Source organism: Acomys russatus, chromosome 11, assembly GCF_903995435.1.
Source record: "Acomys russatus chromosome 11, mAcoRus1.1, whole genome shotgun sequence".
Lineage (NCBI taxonomy): Eukaryota > Metazoa > Chordata > Mammalia > Rodentia > Muridae > Acomys > Acomys russatus.
Genome location: NC_067147.1, coordinates 61,326,789 through 61,352,230, shown reverse-complemented (window position 1 = coordinate 61,352,230; position 25,442 = coordinate 61,326,789). Strand labels below are relative to the sequence as shown.

At 53.9% G+C, this 25,442-nt stretch overlaps 2 protein-coding genes across 2 annotated transcripts; one reads left to right on the top strand and one right to left on the bottom strand.

Annotated features, from left to right (window-relative positions):
• Window positions 1-8,063: 8,063 nt before the first annotated feature.
• On the bottom strand, window positions 8,064-12,843 carry Psmb9 (proteasome 20S subunit beta 9). The gene is made up of 6 exons (XM_051153562.1): window positions 12,736-12,843; window positions 11,361-11,428; window positions 10,117-10,248; window positions 9,539-9,668; window positions 8,850-8,991; window positions 8,064-8,241 (listed from the first exon to the last, which is right to left on the bottom strand). Exons 1-6 carry the CDS (start codon window positions 12,793-12,795, stop codon window positions 8,114-8,116), a joined length of 660 nt encoding a protein of 219 aa, XP_051009519.1. The 5' UTR covers window positions 12,796-12,843; the 3' UTR covers window positions 8,064-8,113.
• A 367-nt stretch (window positions 12,844-13,210) lies between these two features.
• Window positions 13,211-25,133, top strand: Tap1 (transporter 1, ATP binding cassette subfamily B member). Its single transcript, XM_051153569.1, has 11 exons — window positions 13,211-13,896; window positions 14,455-14,569; window positions 14,709-14,839; window positions 16,285-16,490; window positions 17,208-17,405; window positions 18,676-18,804; window positions 19,162-19,350; window positions 19,988-20,161; window positions 20,414-20,576; window positions 23,159-23,295; window positions 24,908-25,133. Exons 1-11 carry the CDS (start codon window positions 13,371-13,373, stop codon window positions 25,112-25,114), a joined length of 2,175 nt encoding a protein of 724 aa, XP_051009526.1. The 5' UTR covers window positions 13,211-13,370; the 3' UTR covers window positions 25,115-25,133.
• The last annotated feature ends 309 nt before the right edge of the window (window positions 25,134-25,442 follow it).

The following is a 25,442-nucleotide window of genomic DNA, read 5'->3' as shown; positions in this document are numbered from 1 at the left end:
AGAGGACCAGGTTTGGTTTCCAACATCCACATAGCCCCTCGCACCCGTCTGTAAGTCCAGGCCCAGGGATCTGAGCATGCATTCATGGTGCATCTACATGCAGGCAAAACACGTAAAATTAAAAGTCTTTTAGAGACTCATCTGAATATTTTCTCTCTTAGATTTTTCTAGCCCAGGATCTTTTTTGGAGTGTGTGTGGGTGTCCAAGACAAGGTTTCTCTGTGTAGCCTTGGCTGTGCTGGAGCTCATTTTGTAGACCAGGCTGGCCTCGAACTCAGAGATCAACCTGGCTCTGCCTCCTGAGTGCTGGGATTAAAGGCGTGTGCTACCATGCCTGGCACCCAGGCTGGTCTTGAACTCAAAGTTTCCCTACTTCACTCTCCCAAATGTTAAGATTACAAGTATGTGACACCATGCCTCATTTTGCCTGAAAATTTTTTTGTTATTATTTTTCGTTTTTCAAGACAGAGTTTCTCTGTGTAGCCTTGCTGTCTTGGACTCACTTTGTAGACCAGGCTGGCCTCGAACTCAGAGATCAACCTGCCTCTGCCTCTCAAGTGCTGGGATTAAAGGCGTGCGCCACCATGCCCAGCTTTTTCATAGTCTGAATCTTAAAACAAACCAGATCAAATAAATGATAAATGCACATCTTGTCTTAATTACCTCCTGATTGCTGTGACAAAGCATCATGGCCAAAGCATCTCACAGAAGAGAGAGTTTTTGAGGATTTACAGTTTCAGGGATCCTGGCAGCAGGCAGGCAGCAGGCAGGCAGCCAGACAGGCAGCAGGCAGGGAGCAGGGAGCAGGTAGGCACTGCTGAAGCAGTAGCTGAGAGGCAGAGGTGGGCTAGGGAGAGCTAACTGGCATTGGCCTGGCCTTTTGAAACCTCAAAGCCCACCTCCATAACACACCTCTTCCAAGGCCACGCCTCCCAATCTTTCCCGAACAGCTCTTCCACCTGGAGACAAGGCATTCACATATATGAGCTTATGGGAGCTACTGTCACCCAAGCCACCACAGTCTACGAAGCTGAATCAAAACACTTTGGAACATACATATTTAGAGACTCAGTCTTATTTTTATTTGAGTGTGTGCACATGAGTGCAGTGACCGCAGAGGCCAGAAGAGGGCATCAGATCCCCTGGAGCTGGCTGTGAGCTTCACTCCTAACGTGGGTGCTGGGAACCCAGCTCTCATCAGCTTTAAGAGCAGGTGCTCTCTTAACTGCTGGGGCATCTCTCCAGCCCCCTCCTGCCCTTCTTAACTCTCCATCCTTCCTTGCTCCCTCCCTCACTTCTTTCCTTTCTCTCCTCTTCTTCTGCCTCTTCTCTGTGCCCCATCTTTGTTTACTTGAGACAGGACCTCTCTGTGTATCCCAGGCTGGCCCCACACGTCTACTCTTCCTGCCTGGGTACCGCCAGGCCTGGCTGTGTTTGCCTTTTCAATAGGAAATGCGGTGCAATGGGGGGGAAGGGGGGCTCACTTGTTTAGGTAAAGGGAAATATTCCGAACCACGCAAGGCCCAGCAGCTGACACCCCTGCCTGCCCCTCCCCCAGTCGCTGTCCATCCTGTGAAGAGGAACCAGGCTTCCGTGCAGAGTCACCTAAGCCACCTGCTTGGCCACTTCTGCTTCCCCAAAGGCGGTCACTGCTTCTCTTTCCCGCTGCCCTTTGCCAGGGGGATGAGTAACAGGGTGGATCCTTTGGTCGCTCTTTTGAGTTGAAGTGTCAGGTGCGGGGGTCCGATGGACAGGATTCAGTTCCTGCATCTGAGACCTGATGGTGTCAGGGCGGGGTCGGGGGTGGGGAGCGAGTTTTGTTCTGTTCTGTTTCACTTCATCTCCCAGAGAGCTGGGCTTGTGAGGTGGGAGATTCCACAGCTCCCCCACCACTCTGAACCTGACCACTGATGCCACCCATCAGGGTCCATTACTTGGACTTCCCCACCACGCTGACACCTTGAACAGTGACCCAAAGTGAACCTTCCTCCCCCAAGTTGCTTCTGTCACGGTTTGTTATCACAGCAACAAGAAAGGCAACTAAGACAGAGAGTTTGCTTTCTTAAGTTAAAACTCACATTTAAAGCAGAAAATATTTGAGTAAAGCAGTTGCCCCCCCCTTCTGGCCTCCATGGGTACTGCGTGCATGTGGTGTGCATAAAACAGGGACACAGATGAAAAGACTTCTTTGGTTTAAAAAAAAAAAAAAAAGATATGTGGGACTGTCCTCCAAATGAGCCTCTGGGGAGGGTGGTGAAAGAGAGCATTACAGAAAGAATAAGTGCTCTGGGTCCATCCTGTCTGCACTGTTCCCCCATTGTATACCCCACACCATTTCTTGCCCCCCACGAGTTCTTTAGGGAAACAGACACTAGACAGCCTCTGTACCCTAAAGTTGCTGTGATAACATATAAAGGCGTTTGATGTATTTCCTCTTGGCTGCTTCTGCCTTGTCCTGAGATTTTTTTTTTTTTTTTTTTTTCTTTCCAGCAAGGTCATCTGGAAGTTTTTGTTATCTTTACCAGTTCCCACTGGAATACAAAGTTCTGTAACTCACGGACTTAGGCAAGACTGCAGGGGAGAGGAGGGAGGGGAGTCTTCTCAAAGGTTCTTTGATATCTTGGCAGCAATAAAGTCTGTTGAGAAGCTCAGGAGCCCTGAAGGCTGAGCTGAGGGCCATGGCGGAAAGAACAGGGGTCCCAGTCAGGGGGAAGGGAGGCGTCGGGAACCCTCGCAGGTCAAGGAAGCAGCAACTTCTGTGCACAAAGGCCAGGGCAGATGAGACGCCTGACAGATCTACTGCATGATGGGAAGATGACAGACGTGCTAAAGGGCTGGAGTTACACGCAGTGACTTGTAAGTGAGCTGCCTGGTGTGGGCGCAGGGGACTGAACTGCAGCCATTGACGAGAGAAGGATGTGGTGTTTTAAAGAAAAATATTTATTAATTTTATATAGATGAGGGTTTTGTCCATATGTATACATGTTCACCGTGCGCATGCATGTTCACCGTGTGTATACATGTTCACCGTGCGCATGCATGTTCACCGTGTGTATACATGTTCACCGTGTGCATGCATGTTCACTGTGTGTATGCATGTTCACCGTGCGCATGCATGTTCACGTGCGCATGCATGTTCACGTGCGCATGCATGTTCACGTGCGCATGCATGTTCACCGTGTGCATGCATGTTCACCGTGTGCATGCATGTTCACCGTGTGCATGCATGTTCACCGTGTGTATACATGTTCACCGTGCGCATGCATGTTCACCGTGCGCATGCATGTTCACTGTGTGTATACATGTTCACCGTGCGCATGCATGTTCACCGTGTGTATACATGTTCACCGTGCGCATGCATGTTCACGTGCGCATGCATGTTCACTGTGTGTATACATGTTCACGTGCGCATGCATGTTCACGTGCGCATGCATGTTCACCGTGTGCATGCATGTTCACCGTGTGTATACATGTTCACCGTGTGCATGCATGTTCACCGTGTGCATGCATGTTCACCGTGCGCATGCATGTTCACGTGCGCATGCATGTTCACCGTGTGCACGCATGTTCACCGTGTGTATACATGTTCACGTGCGCATGCATGTTCACTGTGTGTATACATGTTCACCGTGCGCATGCATGTTCACATGCGCATGCATGTTCACCGTGTGCATGCATGTTCACCGTGTGTATACATGTTCACCGTGTGCATGCATGTTCACCGTGTGCATGCATGTTCACCGTGTGCATGCATGTTCACTGTGTGTATACATGTTCACCGTGTGCATGCATGTTCACCGTGCGCATGCATGTTCACGTGCGCATGCATGTTCACTGTGTGTATACATGTTCACCGTGTGCATGCATGTTCACTGTGTGCATGCATGTTCACCGTGTGCATGCATGTTCACCGTGTGCATGCATGTTTGCTGTGTGCGTGCATGTTTGCCTATGCATGCATGTTCGCTCTGTGCATTCAGTGCCTGAGGAGGCCAAAGAGGCCAGATCCTCTGGAACTGGAATCACAGACGGCTCTGAGCCACCATGTGGGTGATGGGAACTGAGCCAGAGTCTTCTTGCAAGAGGAAGAAGCACTTTTAACTGCTGAGCCATCTGTCCAGCTCTTTACCAGGTGTTTGTTTTGTTTTCTGAGACGAGGTCTGACTATGTAGCCATGGCTAGCCTGGAACTCAGTATGCAGACCAGGCTAGCTTTGAACTCATAGAGCTTCTCCTGCCATTACCTCCCAAGTGCTGCAATTAAAGGCAGCATCAGAAGCTGAGCATGGTGGCACACACCTGTAATCCCAGCACTTGAGAGGCAGAGGCAGGCGGATCACTGTGAGTTCGAGGCCAGCCTGGTCTACAAAGTGAGTCCAGGACAGCCAAAGCTACACAGAGAAACGCTGTCTCAAAAAACCATTTAAAAAAAATAGTAAAGGCATCATCAGCCTCGGGTCTTTCTCAGATTTTGGGGGGATTTTTTGGTTATTTACTTCTAATTTTTCTTGTTATAATAAAAAATGTATTTTCTCTTAAGATTATTTTATTTACACCAGTGGGGATGGTGGGTCATAGGACAACTTTCAGGAGCCAGTCCTCTCTTCCCACTGTGGGATCCAGGAATCATGGTCAGGCATGGTCAGCAAGTGCCTTTTATCCACTGAGCCATCTTGAGGGCCAACTAAGTGTATTTGGAGGGCTGTCATCCTTTCAAAGTACAGGTTTACCCATATCCTGCAACACTTGATGTGTGATTTTTAATTGTACACAGCACTGGGTCTTATAAGGGTCATCTTAATGTAAGTGCTGTGCTGGGTAGTTTTGTGCCAACGTGACGCAGCTGCAGTCATCTACAGAGGGTGACTTAAAATGTCTCGTGATTTTTCTTAATTAGTGGTCCGTGGAGGAGGGCCAGCTCACTGTGGGTGGGGCAGTCCCTGGGCTGGTGGTCCTGGGTCCCATAAGAAAGCAGGCAGAGCAAGCCATGAGGGGGCAAACCAGTGAGCAGCACCCTCCATGGCCTCTGCGTCAGCTCCTGCCTCCAGGTTCCTGAACTGTTTGAGATCCTGTCCCAACTTCCTTCAGCGATGAACAGTGCTGTGGAGGTGTAAGCCAAACACACCTCTTCCTCCCTGACTTGTTTTGGTCGCGTGTTTCACAATAGCGATAGTGACCCTAGCTAGGACAAGTAAGCAATGTACTTTGATCACATTTCCCTTTCCATTGGCCCCTTCCTGTAGACATGACTTCACTTCCTGTAGACATGACTTCACTTCCTGTAGACAGCCTCTCTTCTACTCTCCTGGACATGTAACTTTTGTTTTGTTTTGTTTGTTTGTTTTGAGACAGGGTCTTGCTGCTGTTCCTGACTGGCCTTGAACTTGAACTCACAGAGATGTGCTCTGCTCTGCCCTCCAGGCTGGGATTTGTCAATTTGTAACATTTTTACCAGCTGGTTCTGATGAGTTATTTCATTTGGGGTTTTATCTTAGATCCCCATACCAATATTTTGTTAGTTTCTAAGTGTCGATTTGTTGCCATGTTGCAGGGTTGTTACAATATACCGTTTGCAGGAGTCTGGCTCTCTGAAATTGACTAGGGATTGCTTTAGTGCCCCTGTAAACCACTCAGTTCTGGTCCTGTGTGGCTTCAAGGGTTGAGATGTGGTATTTTGGACGGAAGTTAGACAGAGTTTTCATAGTCTCTGCCTGGCTTGCTTTCTTTGCTTTCACCACCTTGTGGCTCAGAGCCACCTGTGGCCTATTGCTATCTTGTAACACGTGTGTCCTGTTAAGTGGGCCCTTTGAGAACCCAGAAAATACCAACGTGCAGTGTTTTTGGTTTCCAAATAACGGATATTTGCACCGCAGAGAACACCGAGTTGCCAGTGATTGACAGCTGCCTTCCAAAATTCTCCAGTATTTTACAGTGGGCCTGCCAGCCAGTATAAGTTACTCACTTCACACTATTTGTTTGTTTGTTTGTTTTGCAGAATGCATATGTGCCCTGAGGTCAGAGGACAAGCTCAGGGAGGCAGCCTTCTCCTTTGCCCATGCGGACTTGGTGGCAAGAGCCTTTACCCTCTGAGTCACCGGGCTGGCGTCTTCTTTCTTGACCCTTCTGTTGTGTAGTTGTTTTAGCCTGTGGCTTTCTTTCTTCCTGCCCGTGTCTCCCCTTTGTCTGAGAGCTGTTTTAGACTCTTGGAGTGGAGGGTGTACTGACTCGGTTATTTGATCCGCAGGAACTGGACGAAGCCTTCCAGTTTGAACATGTTTGTATTTCAGCTTGTTTCTGGGGTCCGTGGACACTGGTTCAGGCACGTCACAGGCGTGAGGGCTAACTGAGCTTGGAGAGCCCCACCCTGCCCAGTCCGAGCTTTGCTCACCAGGGAGAGTGCCCTCCTGGCTGCTGCTGAGCAGCTGTGCTCTGGGGCTGGTTTCAGGCAGGCTGGGAGTTCTGACTCAGCTCACTGTCCACTTTCAGTTCTGGCTTTCTGAATCACGTCCAGAGTTCTCAGTGGCCATCATGAGAGAGAGGCAATTAAACTATCAGTTAAATTTAACAAAACCAAACCAGCAAGGCCGGAAGCAGCTCCAGGTGTTGTGATTTTAGACACCCAACACGAGCACCCTGCTCCGAAGGCACAGGGCCACGGGGAGCGCCTTGAGTCTGTGTGCTTGGCACGGCTTTCTAGCCTACTTGCGGTTCAGCTTAATGTGCCTGCTCACTTAGCTGTTTATTAGCAAAATGGCCCTGAGCACTGGAGACACAAACCACCTCAGGGTCACCAGGACTTCATTTGGCAGTTAGCCAAGGTGGGGACTGGAACCTGAGCTTGACACGGTTACTGCGGCCCCCATGACGGCTGCCCGGCAAAGGACATTGGTTTTGTACCCTCACCTACGAGCCCCAGGGTGGAATTTTATCTTCTGGTTTTGAGCTTTACCTCTGAGCTGCATCCAGCTGTCCTGTGAGAGTTTTCATGGTTTGCATTATGTTAAAAAAATTATTTATCCGGTGTGCATGTGCAGGCCAGGGGTCAATAGCAGGTGACTTCCTCGGTCACTTTCTCCCTTACTTTTGGGGACAGGGTCTCTCATTGAGCCTGGAGCTCACAGATTCGGCTAGTCATTGAGTCCCACGGATCTGTGTTTCTGCCTCCCCAGCCCTGAGGTTCCAGGCAGGTACCACCATGCCTGGCTTTTGTGTGGGTGCTGAGAATCTGGTCCCAAGTTTTGGGGCACAACCAGCCCTTTATTGACTGGGCCATCACCTCAGTACCAGATCTGCAATATTAAAAAACCACCCAGGGGCTACACAGATGGCTCAGTGGTTAAGCACCCGGCTGTCCTTGCAGAGGACCCAGATTCGGTTCCCAGCACCCACATGGAGGCTCACAATCAGACTCCAGTTCCAGGGCTGCCAATGCCTGTCTTCTGGCCTCTGCAGGGACCTGCACACATTCATGCAGGAAGAACTTCAGTACACATACAATAAAAGTAAATAAATTCTTAAGAAACAACCAGTACACAGTGACCTCTCATAGATGAGGCTTTTTCTCTGGGGAAGATGTTTTAGCTTTGGTGTGAAATTAATTGATTTTGGTTTTTCAAGACAGGGTCTCTGTGTAGCCTTGGCTGTCCTGGACTCCCTCTGTAGACCAGACTAGCCTTGAACTCACAGCGATCCACCTACCTCTGCCTCCCAAGTGCTGGGATTAAAGGCTTTCGCCACCATGCCTGGCCAAGGTGTGAAATTTAATGTGACACTTCATAGCTTTCATTTTAACTCCTAGTTCTAACTCTATAGAAGTTGGTTGAGTTGTATAGACTTTGGATGTGGTTAATTTTGGTGTGGATGCTTTTATTTATTTGCAGATTATTTATTTATATGTTTTATTTATTTTTATTTACAAGTATTTTTTTTTCACTATAAAGTTTATTTAAAAAAATAAAAAAGAATGCAGACGGCATGCTGACATGTGGGTTGGGGGAGGAACCTTTCCTCCCCACACTGTCTCTCTCGGGCGCACATTTCACCTTCTGCCCATCACACCAGCTTCTGGTTCCATAAAGTTTATTACAAACAAGAAAGGGGATTCTGGGGACGAGTCACTCATTGTAGTATTTTGGCAGCTCATCTCCCAGGATTACTCGGTGGTCCACGCCGGCAGCCGTAATGGTGACCAGGTAGATGACACCGCCACTAGAGCCGTCACGGTTCATGGCCAGAGTGATGGCTGCAGAGGGTTCAGGTTGGACAGAGGAGCAGGGAATGGTTTAGCCTAAACGCTCCTTTCCTTCCCTCTCCCCCCAGAACGTGTCATACGGAGGCATCTTCAGCACCGTCAAGCAAACCAGAGTCCGCCCACGCCTCTGCCGTAACTGCTCCCACTGCCACCCACTTCAGTTACCTACAGGTTAGCCCAAGGTGTCCAGATCCCTGCGTCCCTGCGTGTGGAGCAGTTAAGCTCCTGTGAGGTGGCTGAGTGATCTCAAACAGTCCTGTCCCTTCCCTACCACTCCAGAGCTCCGTCTCTTTTTGTCTCGTCCCCTTTCACTCTCAAGTGTTTTCCTGCTTCAAAAGATGGAGATAGAGAGATGGCTCAGTGGCTGAGCACCTACCGCTCTTACAGAGTTTGGTTCCCAGCACCCACATCGGGCGCCTCACAAGCACCTGCGGCCCCAGCTCCGGAGGACCCAGCATCTTCTTCTGTCTTCCACATTCACGCACAGACACACAGTCGCATACATAGACATAATTACAAGTAAATGGGTATTTTTAAAAGGTTGGGCATGGACCGCTTTCCATGTCCACAAGCCCTCCCCAAGTCACCTCTCTAGTTACCGTTTGTGGTGAAGCGCCGGCACTCCTCAGGGGTCATGCCTGGCTTATAGGCCGCATCCACATAGCCGTAAATGTAGGTACTGCCAGAGCCACCGATGGCAAAGGGCTGGCGGATCAGCATCCCGCCCATGGTGCTGTACACCTAGAGAGAGGTTCCCTCAGATCAGAGTCAAGATCGTCCCACAGTGTCTACCACGGAGATGTGAAGACCTGGGACACCCACACCTGAGCCTGCAGTATGCTTTTATTATTTATTTTTGTTTGTTTTGAAACAGGGTCTCCCTATGTAGCCCTGGCTGGCTTAGAACTCTTCCTATAGATCAGGGTCTTCAGACTCACAGAGATCCTCGTGCCCCTGCCTCCCAAGTGCCGGGACTGGCGGGGTGGCTCCCCACACCTGGCCCACAGTATGTTTTTAGAGGAACTGTCTTTGCTTGGTTAGTCATGGTTTTTTGAGCCAGGGTCTCTCTGTATAGCCTTGGCTGTCCTGGACTGCTTTGTAGACCAGACTAGCCGTGAACTCACAGTGATCCTCCTGCTTCTGCCTCCCGAGTGCTGGGATTAAAGGCGTGCGCCACCACGCCGGGTGAGGAACTGTCTTTGGACCACATTGCTAGGTTGACATGCAACTTTAATCTCTCTGAAGAGAGGAGTGAGGGACCCTGAGGTTTGGATGGGGGCACACTTACCTGGCCCCCGTCACGTTCGTCCCAACCTGCTACCATGAGATGCGCCGACAGGTCCTCACGGTACTTGTAGGAGATATTCCTCACCACGTTTGCGGCTGCCAGAACGAGGGGCAGCTCTTCCAATTCCAACCTGAAGCGGATGTCGGGAGTAAAGGTCAGTACGCTGTTCCAAGTCTCCTCGGCACCACGGCTGCCCTCTCTGCCAAGTCACGCTTGAACCTAGAGCTGCAGGGGATTCCAGCTCATGTGCACAGGGACGCTGGGGCCCCACGTGAAGTCACCGGGGAGAGGCTCTCAGGCGTTCTCCCTCTTTTTCTCAGCTCCACCGTCCCCCTCCCGACGACAAGCCCCTCCCTTGACTCTAAGGGCCCCGTCCTCATGGGTGAAAGCACAAGATAAGCTCTGCTTCCATCCCAAAGACTGTGATTTCTCCTACTGCAACTGTCTGATATTAGGAGTGTGCCTGACTAATGTCTTCTTCCTCATTTCCTATATCAGGGCATCGGAGTTTAAAGCTGGCAAAGCCACGCAGCTGGGAGTTTTAGCGGAAGGGGAGTCTGGACCCCGGGGCTTTGTACCCGTGCAGCTCCAGCTGGTAGGCGGCCATGTCAGCTATGGCTTGGGCATCCGCAGCGGAGCCAGAGAGGGCACAGTAGATCCGCTGGTGCAGAGGGGAGAGCTTGTCAAACACTCGGTTCACCACTGCTCTTCTGTCAGGAAGGAATAGAACATCCAAGTTGGTGTGAAAAGAGAACGGCAAGCTTGCAGTGCTTGGATTAAAGCAGGAAGCAAAAAAGACATTATCTCAGATAAGTAAGTCAGTGCCTCAATCAAAGGTGGATGTCCTGGGCTGAGGGTGTGGCCCCCGGTGGCAGGGTGCCTGCCTGGCATGCATGAAGCCCAGCACAGCGCGAGGGGGGCATGTCAACATGCACTTGTACTTTTAGCATTTAGGAGGTGGAGGCAGGAGGGTCAGGAGTTCAAGGCCAGCCTTGACTACATAGCAAGTCTGAGGCCAACCTGGGCTACAGGAGAGACCATATTTTAGATACTACACTCCCAGAATACTCCAATTTTAAAGACCTATCTTTTATAACAAAACAACAAAAAGAACGCCTAATTAAGAAAAATGTGTCAGGCAGTGGTGGCGCACACCTTTAATCCCAGCACTTGGGAGGCAAAAGCGGGTGGATCTCTGAGTTCGAGGCCAGCCTGGTCTACAGAGTGGGTTCCAGGACAGCCAAGGCTACGCAGAGAAACCCTGTCTTGAAAAACAAAACAAAACAAACAAGTGTAAAAAGAGGAAAAATGCTCCTCTCCAGAAGACCTTTGCTATTAATCACCTCAGGCTGTGGTAATTCTTCAGAGCATAAACAGCACTGCTGTAGCCCCACAGTCTCACTTGTGTGTGAGGGAACTGGCCAGGAGAGGAGACCAGGCCAAGAATTCAAACTCTGGCAAATGAATGAGATGCCTGCTTGACAAAACCATCATTTTCATCCTGAACGCAGAGAGTAGAGTCCTTCTCTGCAACCTAGCCTGGGTCCCTCTGTAACTTAGCCTGGTTTCTCTGCAACCGACCCTGGGCCCCTCTGAGACACTATTTCTCTGTGTCCATCAAGCTACAAAAGCACTAGGGCCTGCAGATCCCGGCCTGAATTCAGAGGTCCAAATCGCCTCCCTTGCATCGCATTATGATCCCTTCCGGAGAGTCCACCTCCTTTTGCCGGAAGGCGACCATACTGTTCTGAAGTGGGTAAGGAGAGTGTGCACGTAGGGCCTCCGGCTTGTTCCTAACACGCAGGGCTTTGGTGGTACTCACCCTGCTGACACCCGGGAGTCGGAACCCACCACAACACCCCCGTCAAACTCCACCGCCATGATGGTTGTCTGTGGAGAGACGGGGTGTAAGATGTCAGAGCGAGGAGCGTCTTGACCCTCGTCCAGGCCCACACTTCCCTCTGGATCCAGCTGCGGGGGACTCTCCTGGCTCGGCCGTGGTACAGCATAGGGAAGAACCACCTTCCCAAGTCCTGAGTGTAATCCTTCGCACCCTGAGAGACCCTGAAGAGCCGCTCCTAGAGGGCTGAGACGGGAGGAGGTGCGCAGAGAAATGTCTCCCCTGCTTGTTGTTGAGTGTGCACCGCACAAGGCCAGGTCTTTCCTGGTCCCCGCCCCTCCACCTTACGAAATCAGAAGGGGAGTCTTAGGGTCACTGAGCAAGGGGCACAGAAGAGGCCAGTGGGTAACGTGGCAAGGAGTTGAGGCAGGGCGGAAGCAGCAAGGACAGCTCTGAGCACACACTTTGCCTAAGGGAAGTCTCTGCAGCCGGGGAAGGGGCTACCAGGAAGCAGAGTTTTTCCAGGTCAAGAAAGGACTTAAAGGAAAGTGAAGGACAGTAAAGTGTGTCTACTTCCCCCGTGCCCTTTTGGCTAAAAGGCACCTTAGAGACCCTTGTTGCACCGAGAAAACTGACTTATGGAGAAGAATGGGTTTTCCAAGCTCCAAGGCCTGTCTCTGAACCCTTGATTGATTTCACTTCTAAATCCCTCAGCTCCCTGGCAGAGAGGGGCGGATTTTTCCCAACTTCTCTGTCCACTCCACACCTCACTCTTCTGCAGCACGCGGGGATGGCGGTTGGCGGCTTTCAGAGAGCAGAGGCCAGCTTCCATCTCCTCCCCAGCTCCTAGGCCCGGGCAAAGTTCCTAGGCAAGCACAGTAACGGAGGGGGGGCGGGCAGGAGGAGGGCGCAGGGCAGCGCCTGGACCAAGGAGAACCACCAATTATCCCCATCTCCTGGCAAACCCCTCCTTGCTTAGGGTGGAGGTTGCGGGTGTGTGTGTGTGTGCACAGACACCTTCTCAGCACCTCTTTGCAGGGGTCCCCAAGTCCCTCACTTGATTTAACCAGTAGCCCCTACTGCGCAGACCAGAGTGAAAGCGAAAGCGCTTTGGAGCAACTTCCCTTAGACGCTTCCAGCTCGAGCCAAAGTACGCACCTTCCCACCAGCTTCGCTCGCGTGTCCCTCCACAAACCCAACCCCCCTCACACCACACTTCTGAGCGGGGATACCCTGCGCTCACTGTGGAGCGTAAGCGCTGGCCGCTACAAGCTTCCCAAGTCTCTTGGTTCACTTTCCACAGCTTCAGAGTTCCCTGGTCACCCCATCCACTGACTTTCACCCCCAGACCCATTACCCCGGTGTGGACTTCTCCCATCCGGAATACGCCGGCAGCAGGTGCTCCTGCCCGCAGCATCCTAACAGAGCAGAGCTCGGCTTTCCAATCAGCCGCGGGGAGAGGCGCTTGCCAGTTCCAACCTGCGGCCCCGCCTCATCATCACGCAAGGGGCGTGCCGTTCTACTTGGCACTTGGCGCCTTGAGCCAACCTGAGCAGGGCAGATCTGCCCAGAGACAAGTGATGACAGAAGGTCCCGCCCTGGAGTTGGGTGGGGCCTAGGATGGGAAAATTCATGCAAGCATGGAAAGAACGCTGGGAAAAGAGAGACGAAAGGAAATGGTAGAGAGAGACACAGGACCCCGGGCCTGCTAGCCAGAACTTCAGCTCGGACTTCAGCGGCAGCTTCCAGAACAGCCTGGGCAGGCGGGTCTCAGAAAGGGGCGTGCCTAGTGAGCCTGGGGCGGCTTTCAGTTTCTGCTTCCCCTAAACGCCTGCACTTCTGGCCAGCGCCACCAGCTCCAGCGGGTCGCCGGGACTTTCCGCGCACGCGGTGGGTCCCGCCCTTCTTCCCTCCCCACGGAGACGCCTGGGCATCGAGGACGCGCAGCGAAGAGTCCCAGGCTGGGACCGGACCCTGGACAGCGCACGCTCCATGGCTGCGCTCCCCTGGCAGGCGGCCGCGCTGCTGCTGCTGCTGGACTGGCTGCTGCTGCGGCCCGGGCTCCCGGGAATCTTCTCCGTGCTGATTCCGGAGGTGCCGCTGCTCCGGGTCTGGGCAGTGGGCTTGAGCCGCTGGGTCGTCCTAGGGCTAGGGATCCGTTGGGTCCTTGGGGTCACCGCGGGAGTCCATGGCTGGGTGGCTGCTTTGCAGCCACTGGCGGCGGCGCTGGGTTTGGCCCAGCCTGGACTTGCCTTGTTCCGAGAGCTGGCCGCCTGGGGAGGATTCCGGGCCGGTGACAGCTCCGGATTACTGCACTGGAGCAGTCGCCCCGACGCCTTCGTTCTCAGTTATGTGGCAGCATTGCCCGCAGCCGCCCTGTGGCACAAGCTGGGGAGCCTCTGGGCGCCCAGCGGCCGCAGGGGTCCTATAGACATGGTGCTTCGACTGTTGGACTTCCTGGGCTCCGAGAAGCGGCGTCTCCGGCTGGTTCTCGGTCTCTTGGTCCTCTCCTGCCTTGGTAAGGAGGACTCAGGGCGAAAGAGCAAACCACAGGGGACATGGCAGGAATTCAGGGTAATGGGCCGAACGGAAGAGTAAAGTGGTCCCGGCAAGCGTCAGAGCTTAAGGAGGCAATTTAGGAGGAAAAGGGAGGGCCCTAGCCTGCAAAGGGGCCCTTCCTTACAAGGGTGCTGGGGGCAGGGTCTTCCTGAGAGCAGAGCTAGTGGGAGTAAGGGATTCTCTGTACGCCGCCATCTTTCTTTTCTTTTTGAGACACCTCTGTCTGTTCTGGAACTCACTACTATATAGACCGGGCTGGCCTCAAACCCAAAGAGATCTGCCTGCGTCTGCCTCCCAATGCTGGGAGTTTAAAGGCGTGTGCACAAGCCCTGCTAACTGCCAGCCATCTTTCTTAAGTCACCTTTGAAAAGTCTGATGTAGCTGAACAGGCTTGGCTGCCCGAGTTCAGCTCCTGCTTTCTGGACATCGGTGAAGGGAGAGGGGCGGGGGGTGGGGGGGATGTAGGTGGCCGTGCTCACGATGTTTGCGCCTGGGGCATCTCTCCCTCTCTCCCCAGGGGAAATGGCCATTCCCTTCTTCACGGGCCGCATCACTGACTGGATTCTTCAGGACAAGGCTGCTCCTAGCTTCTCTCGCAACATGTGGCTCATGTCCCTTCTCACCATAGCCAGGTGTGGGGAATGGGAGCGGGGGGGGGGGACCCCCAGAGTGCGGGGACTGCTGTCTAAGCACAGTTCTGAGGAGCTCAGGACTCGGTCTCGGAAAGCAGCACACCTGACCTACCCTCCTTCTCTGCCTCCATCTCTCTAGCACAGTGCTGGAGTTTGCTAGCGATGGAATCTACAACCTCGCCATGGGTCACATGCACAGCCGTGTGCACGGAGAGGTGTTTCGGGCCGTCCTTCACCAGGATACGGGGTTTTTCCTGCAGAACCCAGCAGGTCGCTCATGAAACCTTTTCTTTTTCTCTTTAATTAATTTATTCATTCACTTTATATCCCTACCGCAGCCCTCCCTCCTTTCCTCATGGTCCCACCTTCTTCACCCGTTCCTCCTTCTTCTTAGAGAAGGGGGACCCCCAGTGTAGTCCCCCCTCCAGCCCCTGTACTTTAAGTCTCATCAGGACTAAGCGTCCTTTTCCACTGAGGCCAGACAAGGCAGCCCAGCTAGGAGAAAGTGATCCGAAAGCAGACAACAGAGTCCATGTCAGGGACAGCCCCTGCTCCAATTGCTGGGGACCCACTCGAAGACCAAGCTGCCCATCAGCTCCATAAGTGTAGGGGGCCTAGGTCCGGTCCACGCATGCTCTTTGGTTGGTGGTTCAGTCTCTGTGAGCCCCCATGGGACTAGGTTAGTTGACTCTGTTGGTCTTCTTGTGAAGTTCTTGTCCCCTCTGGGTAAATTTTCTCCTTTGTGTAATATAAACGCTGTATCTCCATGTATGCTCTCAGCTGGTCACCCCCTGCCCTCTTTCATAAGCATGTATACCGCACGCCCAGCACCATATAAACAGGGTGTGGTAATCTCAGCACTTGGGAGATGGAGGCAGGACATAAAGGTTGAAGTTCAAAGTCGTTCAGCTACATAGCTAATCTGAGGCCAGCCTAGGCTAGGTGAGATCCTGTCTCAAAATCCAGAGCTTCCTGTATGTTAGGCAAAAACTCCTTCCCAAGCCTTCTTATGCATGATGTATCTCAAACGTGGCAAAACATTGTCCTTTTTACTTTAAGAAAAACAATATTAGCATTAAAAATCCCCCATAGATAGAAACAGCTCACTTACCACCCTGGAAAGCTGGAGCCCCTTAACTCCAACTGCCCTATTTAAAAGGGAAGAAACTGAATTCTAGACACTAGATGCTGAAACCTGCAGGGCAGACACACTGGGTTAGACCCCAGGGTCTCTGTTGCCTAACGGGCCCCTGGACTGCTTTCCTGGCAGCAGCCTCCCCACATTTATGAGGTGACCACCAGCAGGACACAGCAGGCAGCATTCACACAGTCCTTGGGAAGATGAATGTTTTCAGGGAACTGGACATTCATATTTCTTGAGGCAGGGTCTCAGTGTATAGCTCTGGCTGGCCTGGAACTCACTATGTAGACCAGGCTGCCCCCGCCCCCAGCCGCTGCTTCTGCCCCCAGAGCGTTGGGACTAAAGGCCTGCGCCACCACACCCAGCTACAACTCCTTTATAGGCCTGCCAGATCTTTCCTTTCTCTTTCCCTGTGTTGACGTTCCTGCCACCCCCCACAGCCCACGCCAAGCCCCTACCCCTGCCGTGCCCCGCCCCATGCCCCGCCCCATGCCCCGCCCCGCCATCTGTTTGTTAGCTCCTCTTGTCTCTGTGAACCACTAGCTCACGGTCTCTCTTGTGCTCCATCTGCCAGGGACCATTACATCTCGGGTGACGGAGGACACATCCAAGGTGTGCGAGTCCATCAGCGAAAAGCTGAGCCTGCTGATGTGGTACCTGGGACGAGCCCTGTGTCTCCTGGCGTTCATGTTTTTGGGGTCGCTGTACCTGACTGTGGTCACCCTGCTCATCCTGCCCCTGCTTTTCCTGCTGCCCAGGAGGCTGGGGAAAGTGCACCAGGTGTGTTCTCAGCGTCTCGGCTCCTACACAGTCTCCTCTAGGCTACTTTCAGGGTGACTTTCCACCTGTCCTGCTACCTCTGGCCCCGTGCTGCCTTGTATCCACACCCATGTCCTTTGCCTTCTTGCCTAACCTCTGCCCACACTGTCCTGACTAACAGGATCCCAGGCTGGGGAGACATATCCAGGTTAAGAGTGCTGGCTGCAGCCAGGCAGTGGCGCACGCCATTAATCCTAGCACTCGGGAGGCAGAGGCAGGTGGATCTCTGTGAGTTCAAGGCCAGCTGGTCTACAGAGCGAGTCCAGGACAGCCAAGGCTACACAGAGAAACTCTGTCTCAAAAAAGTTAAAAACAAACAAACAAACAGAGTGCTGGCTGCTTCTCCAGAGGACCTGAGTTGAGTTTGGCTCCCTGTGCCCACACCAGGCCATTCACAGCCGTCTGTAACACCCTCTTCTGGTCTCCATGGACACCTATACCTATGATGCACACACATACATAAATAAACTAAATCTCACAAAACCTGAATTCCTTTCCTTCATCCATCTTCTACCTAGAAGCATGGCTGTAGACCTTTCTCTTCCCTCCGTCTCTCTGACTCTTGGCTTTCACCTCCATGTAGGGTGGGTAACTGAGGTGTCAGTGTTTCTTCTCATCTGCACACCCCGTGTGAAGTCTCTGGTCCTTGTCTCCTGTCCCTCCCCCCCCCCCCCACAGTCACTGGCAGTGAAGGTGCAGGATTCTCTAGCCAAGTCCTCGCAGGTGGCCATCGAGGCCCTATCAGCCATGCCTACCGTCCGGAGCTTTGCTAACGAGGAGGGAGAGGCCCAGAAGTTCAGGCAGAAGTTGGAGGAGATGAAGACACTGAACAAGAAGGAGGCCTTGGCCTACATAGCCGAAGTCTGGACCACGAGTGTGAGCATGCCCGCTCCCTGTCTGAACACGTCTGTCTTCATTCTGTTGCCCAGCCGTCCTCCCCGCCCTCCTCCCGTGGGAGGCGATTGGCTCGGGGTTCTCACTCTACCCGCTGGCCTTAATTCCTTCCATGTTTTGAGGTGCTAAGAAGTGTCCTTCCACGGCAGGACACAAAGTCACCTCGACCCACGTCAGAGCAACACCGCTCTCCTAGCCCCAGGCTCTGCCTTTGCCTCTCAGAAAGCCCCACACCGTGGCACTGTGTGGGTGAGCTAGTGGGAGCCATGAGAACTGCCCACGGCCAGTGGCCAGGGGCACCTGTGACAACGACACACAGAGAGCTAAAGCTGTAACCAGAGGCTCTGGGCTCCATCCTGCCAGCAACTGGCTCTGTAAGGAGCACACGTTACTTTTTTTATGAGGCCATTTTCCTCTTTTGAAAAGCGGGAATAGAAACTGATGTGGTGGTTTCACACCTGTGATCCCAGTGTTCAGGCTGAGGCAGGAGGATTGCTGTGAGTTTCCAGCCATCATGGGCTCTGATGTGGGACTTGTCTCAGTAAAAGCTGTGGGGGAGCGAGATGGCTCAGGAGGGTGCCCGCTGCCGAACCCACAAGATGGAAGGAGAGATCTGACTCCTGAAAGTTGCCCTCTGGCCTCCACAAGGTGTGCCATAGCGCCTGCTCACGTACAAAGCAAATAGACGAGTGAGGAAACGTAGTAAAGAGGTAATTAAAAAACTAAAATGGCAGCAAGGAAGGAATAAACCTTTACAGAGGCTCCTGATGTGAGAACTGACTGACACTGCGCTTACCTTCTGTACCGCTCACAGGGTGGAGATGCTTTGGCTATTAAGGGCGCAGGCTGCTCTTCCAGGTGGCCAGCACCTGTGTAGAGCAGCTCACAACTGCCTGTGGGTTATGACGCCCTCTTCTGGCCTCGGTTGGCACCTACACTTATATGCGCATACCCGCAGACACACACACACACACACACACACACACACACACACACACGCATACAACTTAAAATTATAAAAATAAATCTTAAAAAACAAAACAAAACAAATATTCCTCAAAGAAGGAGACGGTGGTGATGGTGATGAGGACACGAGGAGATGAGGACATGAGGAGGCAGTGAGGACATGGAGGACTCCCTGAGCTATGTTTGAGTGACCCCTGGCCCCTCCTTTCCTCCCATCTTTCATGTCTGTGAGAAAGGACTTCACGTGTGACCATTCCATCCATTTTATCCCGTGGTCTCGCTGCAGATCTCGGGAATGCTGCTGAAGGTGGGAATTCTGTACATCGGTGGGCAGCTGGTGGTCAGAGGGGCTGTCAGCAGCGGGGACCTTGTCTCCTTTGTTCTGTACCAGCTTCAGTTCACCCACGCTGTTGAGGTGAGTGTCCCCTCCCCTGCGCCCTCCCCCTTCCTCCCTCCCAGGGTCTGTGCTGCTTTGTGCTGCCCATTTTCTGCCTGTTCTTATCAGTGAACGCTGTCAAGCAGGTTAGACTGCCCACCTGCTTCCACAGCGGACCCCACCCCCACCCCACGCCACTCCTTCCACAGCCGCCCCCACCCGCACCCCCACGCCACTCCTTCCACAGCCGCCCCCGCCCCCACGCCATTCCTTCCACAGCCGACCCCACCCCCACCCCACGCCACTCCTTCCACAGTCGACCCCGCCCCCACCCCACGCCACTCCTTCCACAGCCGACCCCGCCCCACCCACACTCCACTCCACTCCGCGATGCAGGTCCTGCTGTCCATGTATCCCTGGATGCAGAAGGCTGTGGGCTCCTCAGAGAAAATATTCGAATACCTGGACCGCAGTCCTTGCTCTCCACCCAGCGGGTCGTTGGCACCCTTACACATGGAAGGCCTTGTGCAATTCCAAGATGTCTCCTTTGCCTACCCAAACCATCCCGATGAGCGGGTGCTTCAGGTACTGTCCATCAACCTGAATCCCTGAATCCCACCCCTCCCACCTTCACCTCTTCCTTCTTCTTACCAACCCTCAGAGGTGACAGCGAGAAAGAACCGTGTGTTTATAAATCACTCCAAACAAAGAACTGGCTTGGTTTTCCAATGATGTGAGGAGAAGAGGGTCTGGGCTGGCTCAGTGGCTCAGAGCACGCGCTGCTGCTGCTGCAGAGGACCCCAGTTCAGCTCCCAGCACCCACATGGTGGCTCGGAACCACCCGTTCCAGTTCTAGAGGATCCTACACCCTCTTTTGACTGATGTGGCACAAGGCTGGCAAACAGTCACACACACGAAATTAAATAAAGAAATCTCAGACAGTTTTTTTTTAAAAACACAAAACTCCTAGAGCAAAGGGGTTACCATGGTAACAGTGGCCATTTGGCCTCAGCAGATGATTCCTGCTTCCTGGAGGGAGTGCTCAGCCTTCACGCCCAGTTTTACTCTCCATTGATGCTCCTTGCCCGGTCCCCTCCCTCTCTTGTCCCTCGGAGGGAGGCGTCATTTCAGAAGTCCGCGGGGTAGGATGTTACATGTTTCACACAGTGCTCCAAGCTAGAAGCCTCCACATGCTTTTCCCACGTCCTTCTCTGGCCTCCAGGGCCTGACGTTCACGCTGCGTCCCGGAACGGTGACCGCGTTGGTGGGACCCAATGGGTCAGGAAAGAGCACCGTGGCCGCCCTGCTGCAGAACCTGTACCAGCCCACGGGGGGCCAGCTGCTGCTGGACGGAGAGCCCCTGGCCCAGTATGAGCACCACTACCTGCACAGCCAGGTGGGAGGGGCGCTAGGTGGGAGGGGCACCAGGTGGGAGGGGCGCCAGTGGAAGAAGGAGGAGGTGTGGAGGAGGGGAGGAGATCAAGCCAGGGGAGTATTCTCAGAGGACACCCTTGTCGAGAGTTAGGGGAGCGGGCGCCGTGGGCAGAAGGACACACGACTGTATGGTGTACACTTGATCACAGTTTTCCGTTCCTAGACAATAACGCTTTTGTGTTCCCTGTCTATGGCTCTTCACACGTCACCTCAGGTGGCTGCCGTGAGACAAGAGCCACTGCTATTTGGAAGAAGTTTTCGAGAAAATATTGCCTACGGCCTGGAGCGGAATCCAACCACGGAAGAAATCACAGCTGTGGCCATGGAGTCTGGTGCCCATGACTTCATCTCCAGACTCCCTCAGGGATATAACACAGGTACCTGCACCTCACTTCAGGGATATAACACAGGTCTCTGCACCTCACCTCAAGGCCATGACTCAGGTCCCTGCACCTCACCTCAGGGCCATGACACAGGTGCCTGCACCTCACCTCAGGGCCATGACACAGGTGCCTGCACCGCACCTCAGGGCCATGACACAGGTCCCTGCACCGCACCTCAGGGCCATGACACAGGTGTCTGCACCTCACCTCAGGGCCATGACACAGGTCCCTGCACCGCACCTCAGGGCCATGACACAGGTGTCTGCACCTCACCTCAGGGCCGTGACACAGGTGCCTGCACCTCACCTCAGGGCCATGACACAGGTCCCTGCACCGCACCTCAGGGCCATGACACAGGTGCCTGCACCTCACCTCAGGGCCATGACACAGGTGCCTGCACCGCACCTCAGGGCCATGACACAGGTCCCTGCACCGCACCTCAGGGCCATGACACAGGTGTCTGCACCTCACCTCAGGGCCGTGACACAGGTGTCTGCACCTCACCTCAGGGCCGTGACACAGGTGCCTGCACCTCACCTCAGGGCCGTGACACAGGTGCCTGCACCTCACCTCAGGGCCGTGACACAGGTGCCTGCACCTCACCTCAGGGCCGTGACACAGGTGCCTGCACCTCACCTCAGGGCCGTGACACAGGTGTCTGCACCTCACCTCAGGGCCGTGACACAGGTGTCTGCACCTCACCTCAGGGCCGTGACACAGGTGCCTGCACCTCACCTCAGGGCCGTGACACAGGTGCCTGCACCTCACCTCAGGGCCGTGACACAGGTGCCTGCACCTCACCTCAGGGCCGTGACACAGGTGTCTGCACCTCACCTCAGGGCCGTGACACAGGTGTCTGCACCTCACCTCAGGGCCGTGACACAGGTGTCTGCACCTCACCTCAGGGCCGTGACACAGGTGCCTGCATCTCACCTCAGGGCCGTGACACAGGTGCCTGCACCTCACCTCAGGGCCGTGACACAGGTGTCTGCACCTCACCTCAGGGCCGTGACACAGGTGTCTGCACCTCACCTCAGGGCCGTGACACAGGTCCCTGCACCTCACCTCAGGGCCGTGACACAGGTGTCTGCACCTCACCTCAGGGCCATGACACAGGTCCCTGCACCGCACCTCAGGGCCATGACACAGGTGCCTGCACCTCACCTCAGGGCCATGACACAGGTGCCTGCACCGCACCTCAGGGCCATGACACAGGTCCCTGCACCGCACCTCAGGGCCATGACACAGGTCCCTGCACCTCACCTCAGGGCCATGACACAGGTGTCTGCACCTCACCTCAGGGCCGTGACACAGGTGCCTGCACCTCACCTCAGGGCCGTGACACAGGTGTCTGCACCTCACCTCAGGGCCGTGACACAGGTGCCTGCACCTCACCTCAGGGCCGTGACACAGGTGCCTGCACCTCACCTCAGGGCCGTGACACAGGTGCCTGCACCTCACCTCAGGGCCGTGACACAGGTGTCTGCACCTCACCTCAGGGCCGTGACACAGGTGTCTGCACCTCACCTCAGGGCCGTGACACAGGTGTCTGCACCTCACCTCAGGGCCGTGACACAGGTGCCTGCATCTCACCTCAGGGCCATGACACAGGTGTCTGCTCCTCACCTCAGGGCCATGACACAGGTGTCTGCACCTCACCTCAGGGCCATGACACAGGTGTCTGCATCTCACCTCAGGGCCATGACACAGGTCCCTGCACCTCACCTCAGGGCCATGAAACGGGTGTCTGCACCTCACCTCAGGGCCATGACACGGGTGTCTGCACCTCACCTCAGGGCCATGACACGGGTGTCTGCACCTCACCTCAGGGCCATGACACGGGTGTCTGCACCTCACCTCAGGGCCATGACACGGGTGTCTGCACCTCACCTCAGGGCCATGACACAGGTCCCTGCACCTCACCTCAAGGCCATGACTCAGGTCCCTGCACCTCACCTCAGGGCCATGACACAGGTGCCTGCACCTCACCTCAGGGCCATGACACGGGTGTCTGCACCTCACCTCAGGGCCATGACACGGGTGTCTGCACCTCACCTCAGGGCCATGACACAGGTGCCTGCACCTCACCTCAGGGCCATGACACAGGTGTCTGCACCTCACCTCAGGGCCATGACACGGTGTCTGCACCTCACCTCAGGGCCATGACACGGGTGTCTGCACCTCACCTCAGGGCCATGACACAGGTGCCTGCACCTCACCTCAGGGCCATGACACGGGTGCCTGCACCTCACCTCAGGGCCATGACACAGGTGTCTGCACCTCACCTCAGGCTCCAAAATTCCTGTTTTTATTGTACAGTTCCCTCTGCCCTTTGGATGTCAGTTTGTATGGTTCACATTCTCAGGAGTCCATCTGCCTTCCCAGCTGCCTCTGTCAGTCGTGTGTGCGTGTGTGTGTGTGTGCGTGTGTGTGTGTGTGTGTGGTGTGTGTGTGGTGTGTGTGTGGTGTGTGTGTGTATGTGGTTTACGCACGTGTTGTGTGTGATGTGTGTGTGTGTGAGTGTGATGTGTGTGTGTACACCTATCTACATCTCTGCTGAGCTCTTGTCTCTGCAGAGGTAGGAGAGACTGGTAACCAGCTGTCAGGAGGTCAGCGACAGGCAGTGGCCTTGGCCCGAGCCTTGATCAGGAGGCCTCGCCTGCTTATCCTGGACGACGCAACCAGTGCCCTGGATGCTGACAACCAGCTACGGGTGAGGCTCCAGTTCTTGTCCTCTTTCTTTTTGAGCCATCTTGTTCTGTGGTCTTGGCTGGCCTGGGACTCACTTTGGAGACCGTGCTGGCTTCAGACTGTGACGATTTTCCTGCTGCTGCCTCTGAAGGGTGACATCACCCTGCCGTGCCATCTTCCTAAGGTCTCACCCACGTGGGCTCTTGCTTCTGTTACTCATCCTGTTAGCTCGACAATGTAACTGTTCAGACCTATCCTTGGAATTCTGGGAGTTCTCCAAGACACGGGGAAACAGTGAGCAGAGATTTCGTCCTAACGTTGCCGATGTGGGATAAGCTCGCTTTGTGTCCCAGTCCTGCTAGCCCACCTCATGCGCTAACGTGTCCCCTGGGAGCCCTTAGCTGTGCTTATTCTGTGGAGGACAAAACAGAGTCTAAGTAAGGTTGATTAATTTTCTAAAAGTCACACAGCTATTGTGCAGTGGAACCTGGATACCAAATCCAAGTCGTCTGAATTCTCATATTTCTTGTTATTAAGTTAAATTTTTAAAAATTAGATTTATTTTATGTGTATGAGTGTTTCACTTGTATGTCTGTATGTGCATTACATGTGTGCGAAGTGTCTCTGAAGTCAGAAGAGGGTGTGGGATCCCTGGAACTGAAGGTACAGACAGTTGTGAGCCGTCTTGTGGGTGCTGGGAATTGAACCCAGGTCCTCTGGAAGAACAGCCAGTGCTATTAACCACTGAGCCGTCTCTCCAGCCCCTGCATTAAATTTCTCTAAATTGAATATCAAAATCCTCAGTTTGTTAGTGAGTTATTAAAAAAAAAGTATGAAATAGGGAAGGTGACATGTGGGGTGTGTCCTGGCGGGGTGGAGAGGAGGGAAACGAGAAGTGGTATGATTGTATCTCACTGTATACATATGTCAAATTCTCAAAGCATAAATGTAAAAAAAACGTTCCCACATGTTATGGCTGGACGAGGCAACCCTGGTCTTACTGCAACTTGGCTGCCATGTTTGGTTGGTCACCCTGACATTTTTCTGAAGGGAAATGAAGGAGGAAGAGTGGGTGGAGAGGGGTGGGGAGGGGAGGGGAGGAGAGGGGAGGGGAGGGGAGGAGAGGGGTGGGGAGGGGAGAGGAGGGGAGAGGAGGAGAGGGGAGGGGAGGGGAGGGGAGGGGAGGAGAGGGGTGGGGAGGGGAGGGGAGGGGAGGGGAGGGGAGGAGAGGAGAGGAAGGGGGGGAAACTGCAGTTGGGATGCAATATATGGGAGAAGAATACACAAACACGTGTGTATATATACACTCACATATATACGTCATACACACAGACACAGACACACACTATATATACATATACATTGTACATACATGCACACACACACACACACATATCTAATTTCCCAGCATATGGGTAGAGGAGAGACTGCTCAGGTCCCTCTATTTTGTGCTTTTGTCTATCTGTACCCCTGCTTGTGAAGAGGCCTTAACCAAACAAAGCCTTGTGGAGGAGCTACAGACAGGACTATCAGCGTCCTTGGGAAGTGACAGTGTGTCCCAGGCCTGCAAGTACAGGGCCTCCTCCTGGCTGGCGGCAGAGGCCCAGCCCTGTAAGGTCTCTGTGTCTCTGCAGGTCCAGCGGCTCCTGTATGCCAACCCCCAGCGGCCTTCTCCAACCGTGCTGCTTATCACCCAGCAGCTCAGCCTGGCGGAGCAGGCTCACCACATCCTCTTTCTCAAAGAAGGCTCTGTCTGCGAGCAGGGCACCCACCCGCAGCTCATGGCGCTCGGAGGGCGCTACCGGGCCATGGTGGAGGCTCTCGCGGCTCCTTCAGACTGACAGGCCTCTGAACCTGCGCACCGCTGCCCTCCCCGCTGCTCCCGGCTCTGTGGGGCAGAGAAGCTGGGAGCAAAGATATCGCCACACCCATTAACAATAGTGGGAGGAGCGAAGGAAGTGCTTGTTACATGATAAAATGTAACCCTTCGGAGATGCCCAGAATTTACCATGAGTGTTACCCACACCCCGCCGCCCCTTACTTAGACTGTTTCAGGTACCCAAAGGGGCTGACCTTTAACCTGGAACTCCTGATTCCCCTGCCCCCACCCTCTCGGCGCCTCACCCCCCCCCCACATCACAGCAAGCACCCACAAATCTGTGGTGTTGG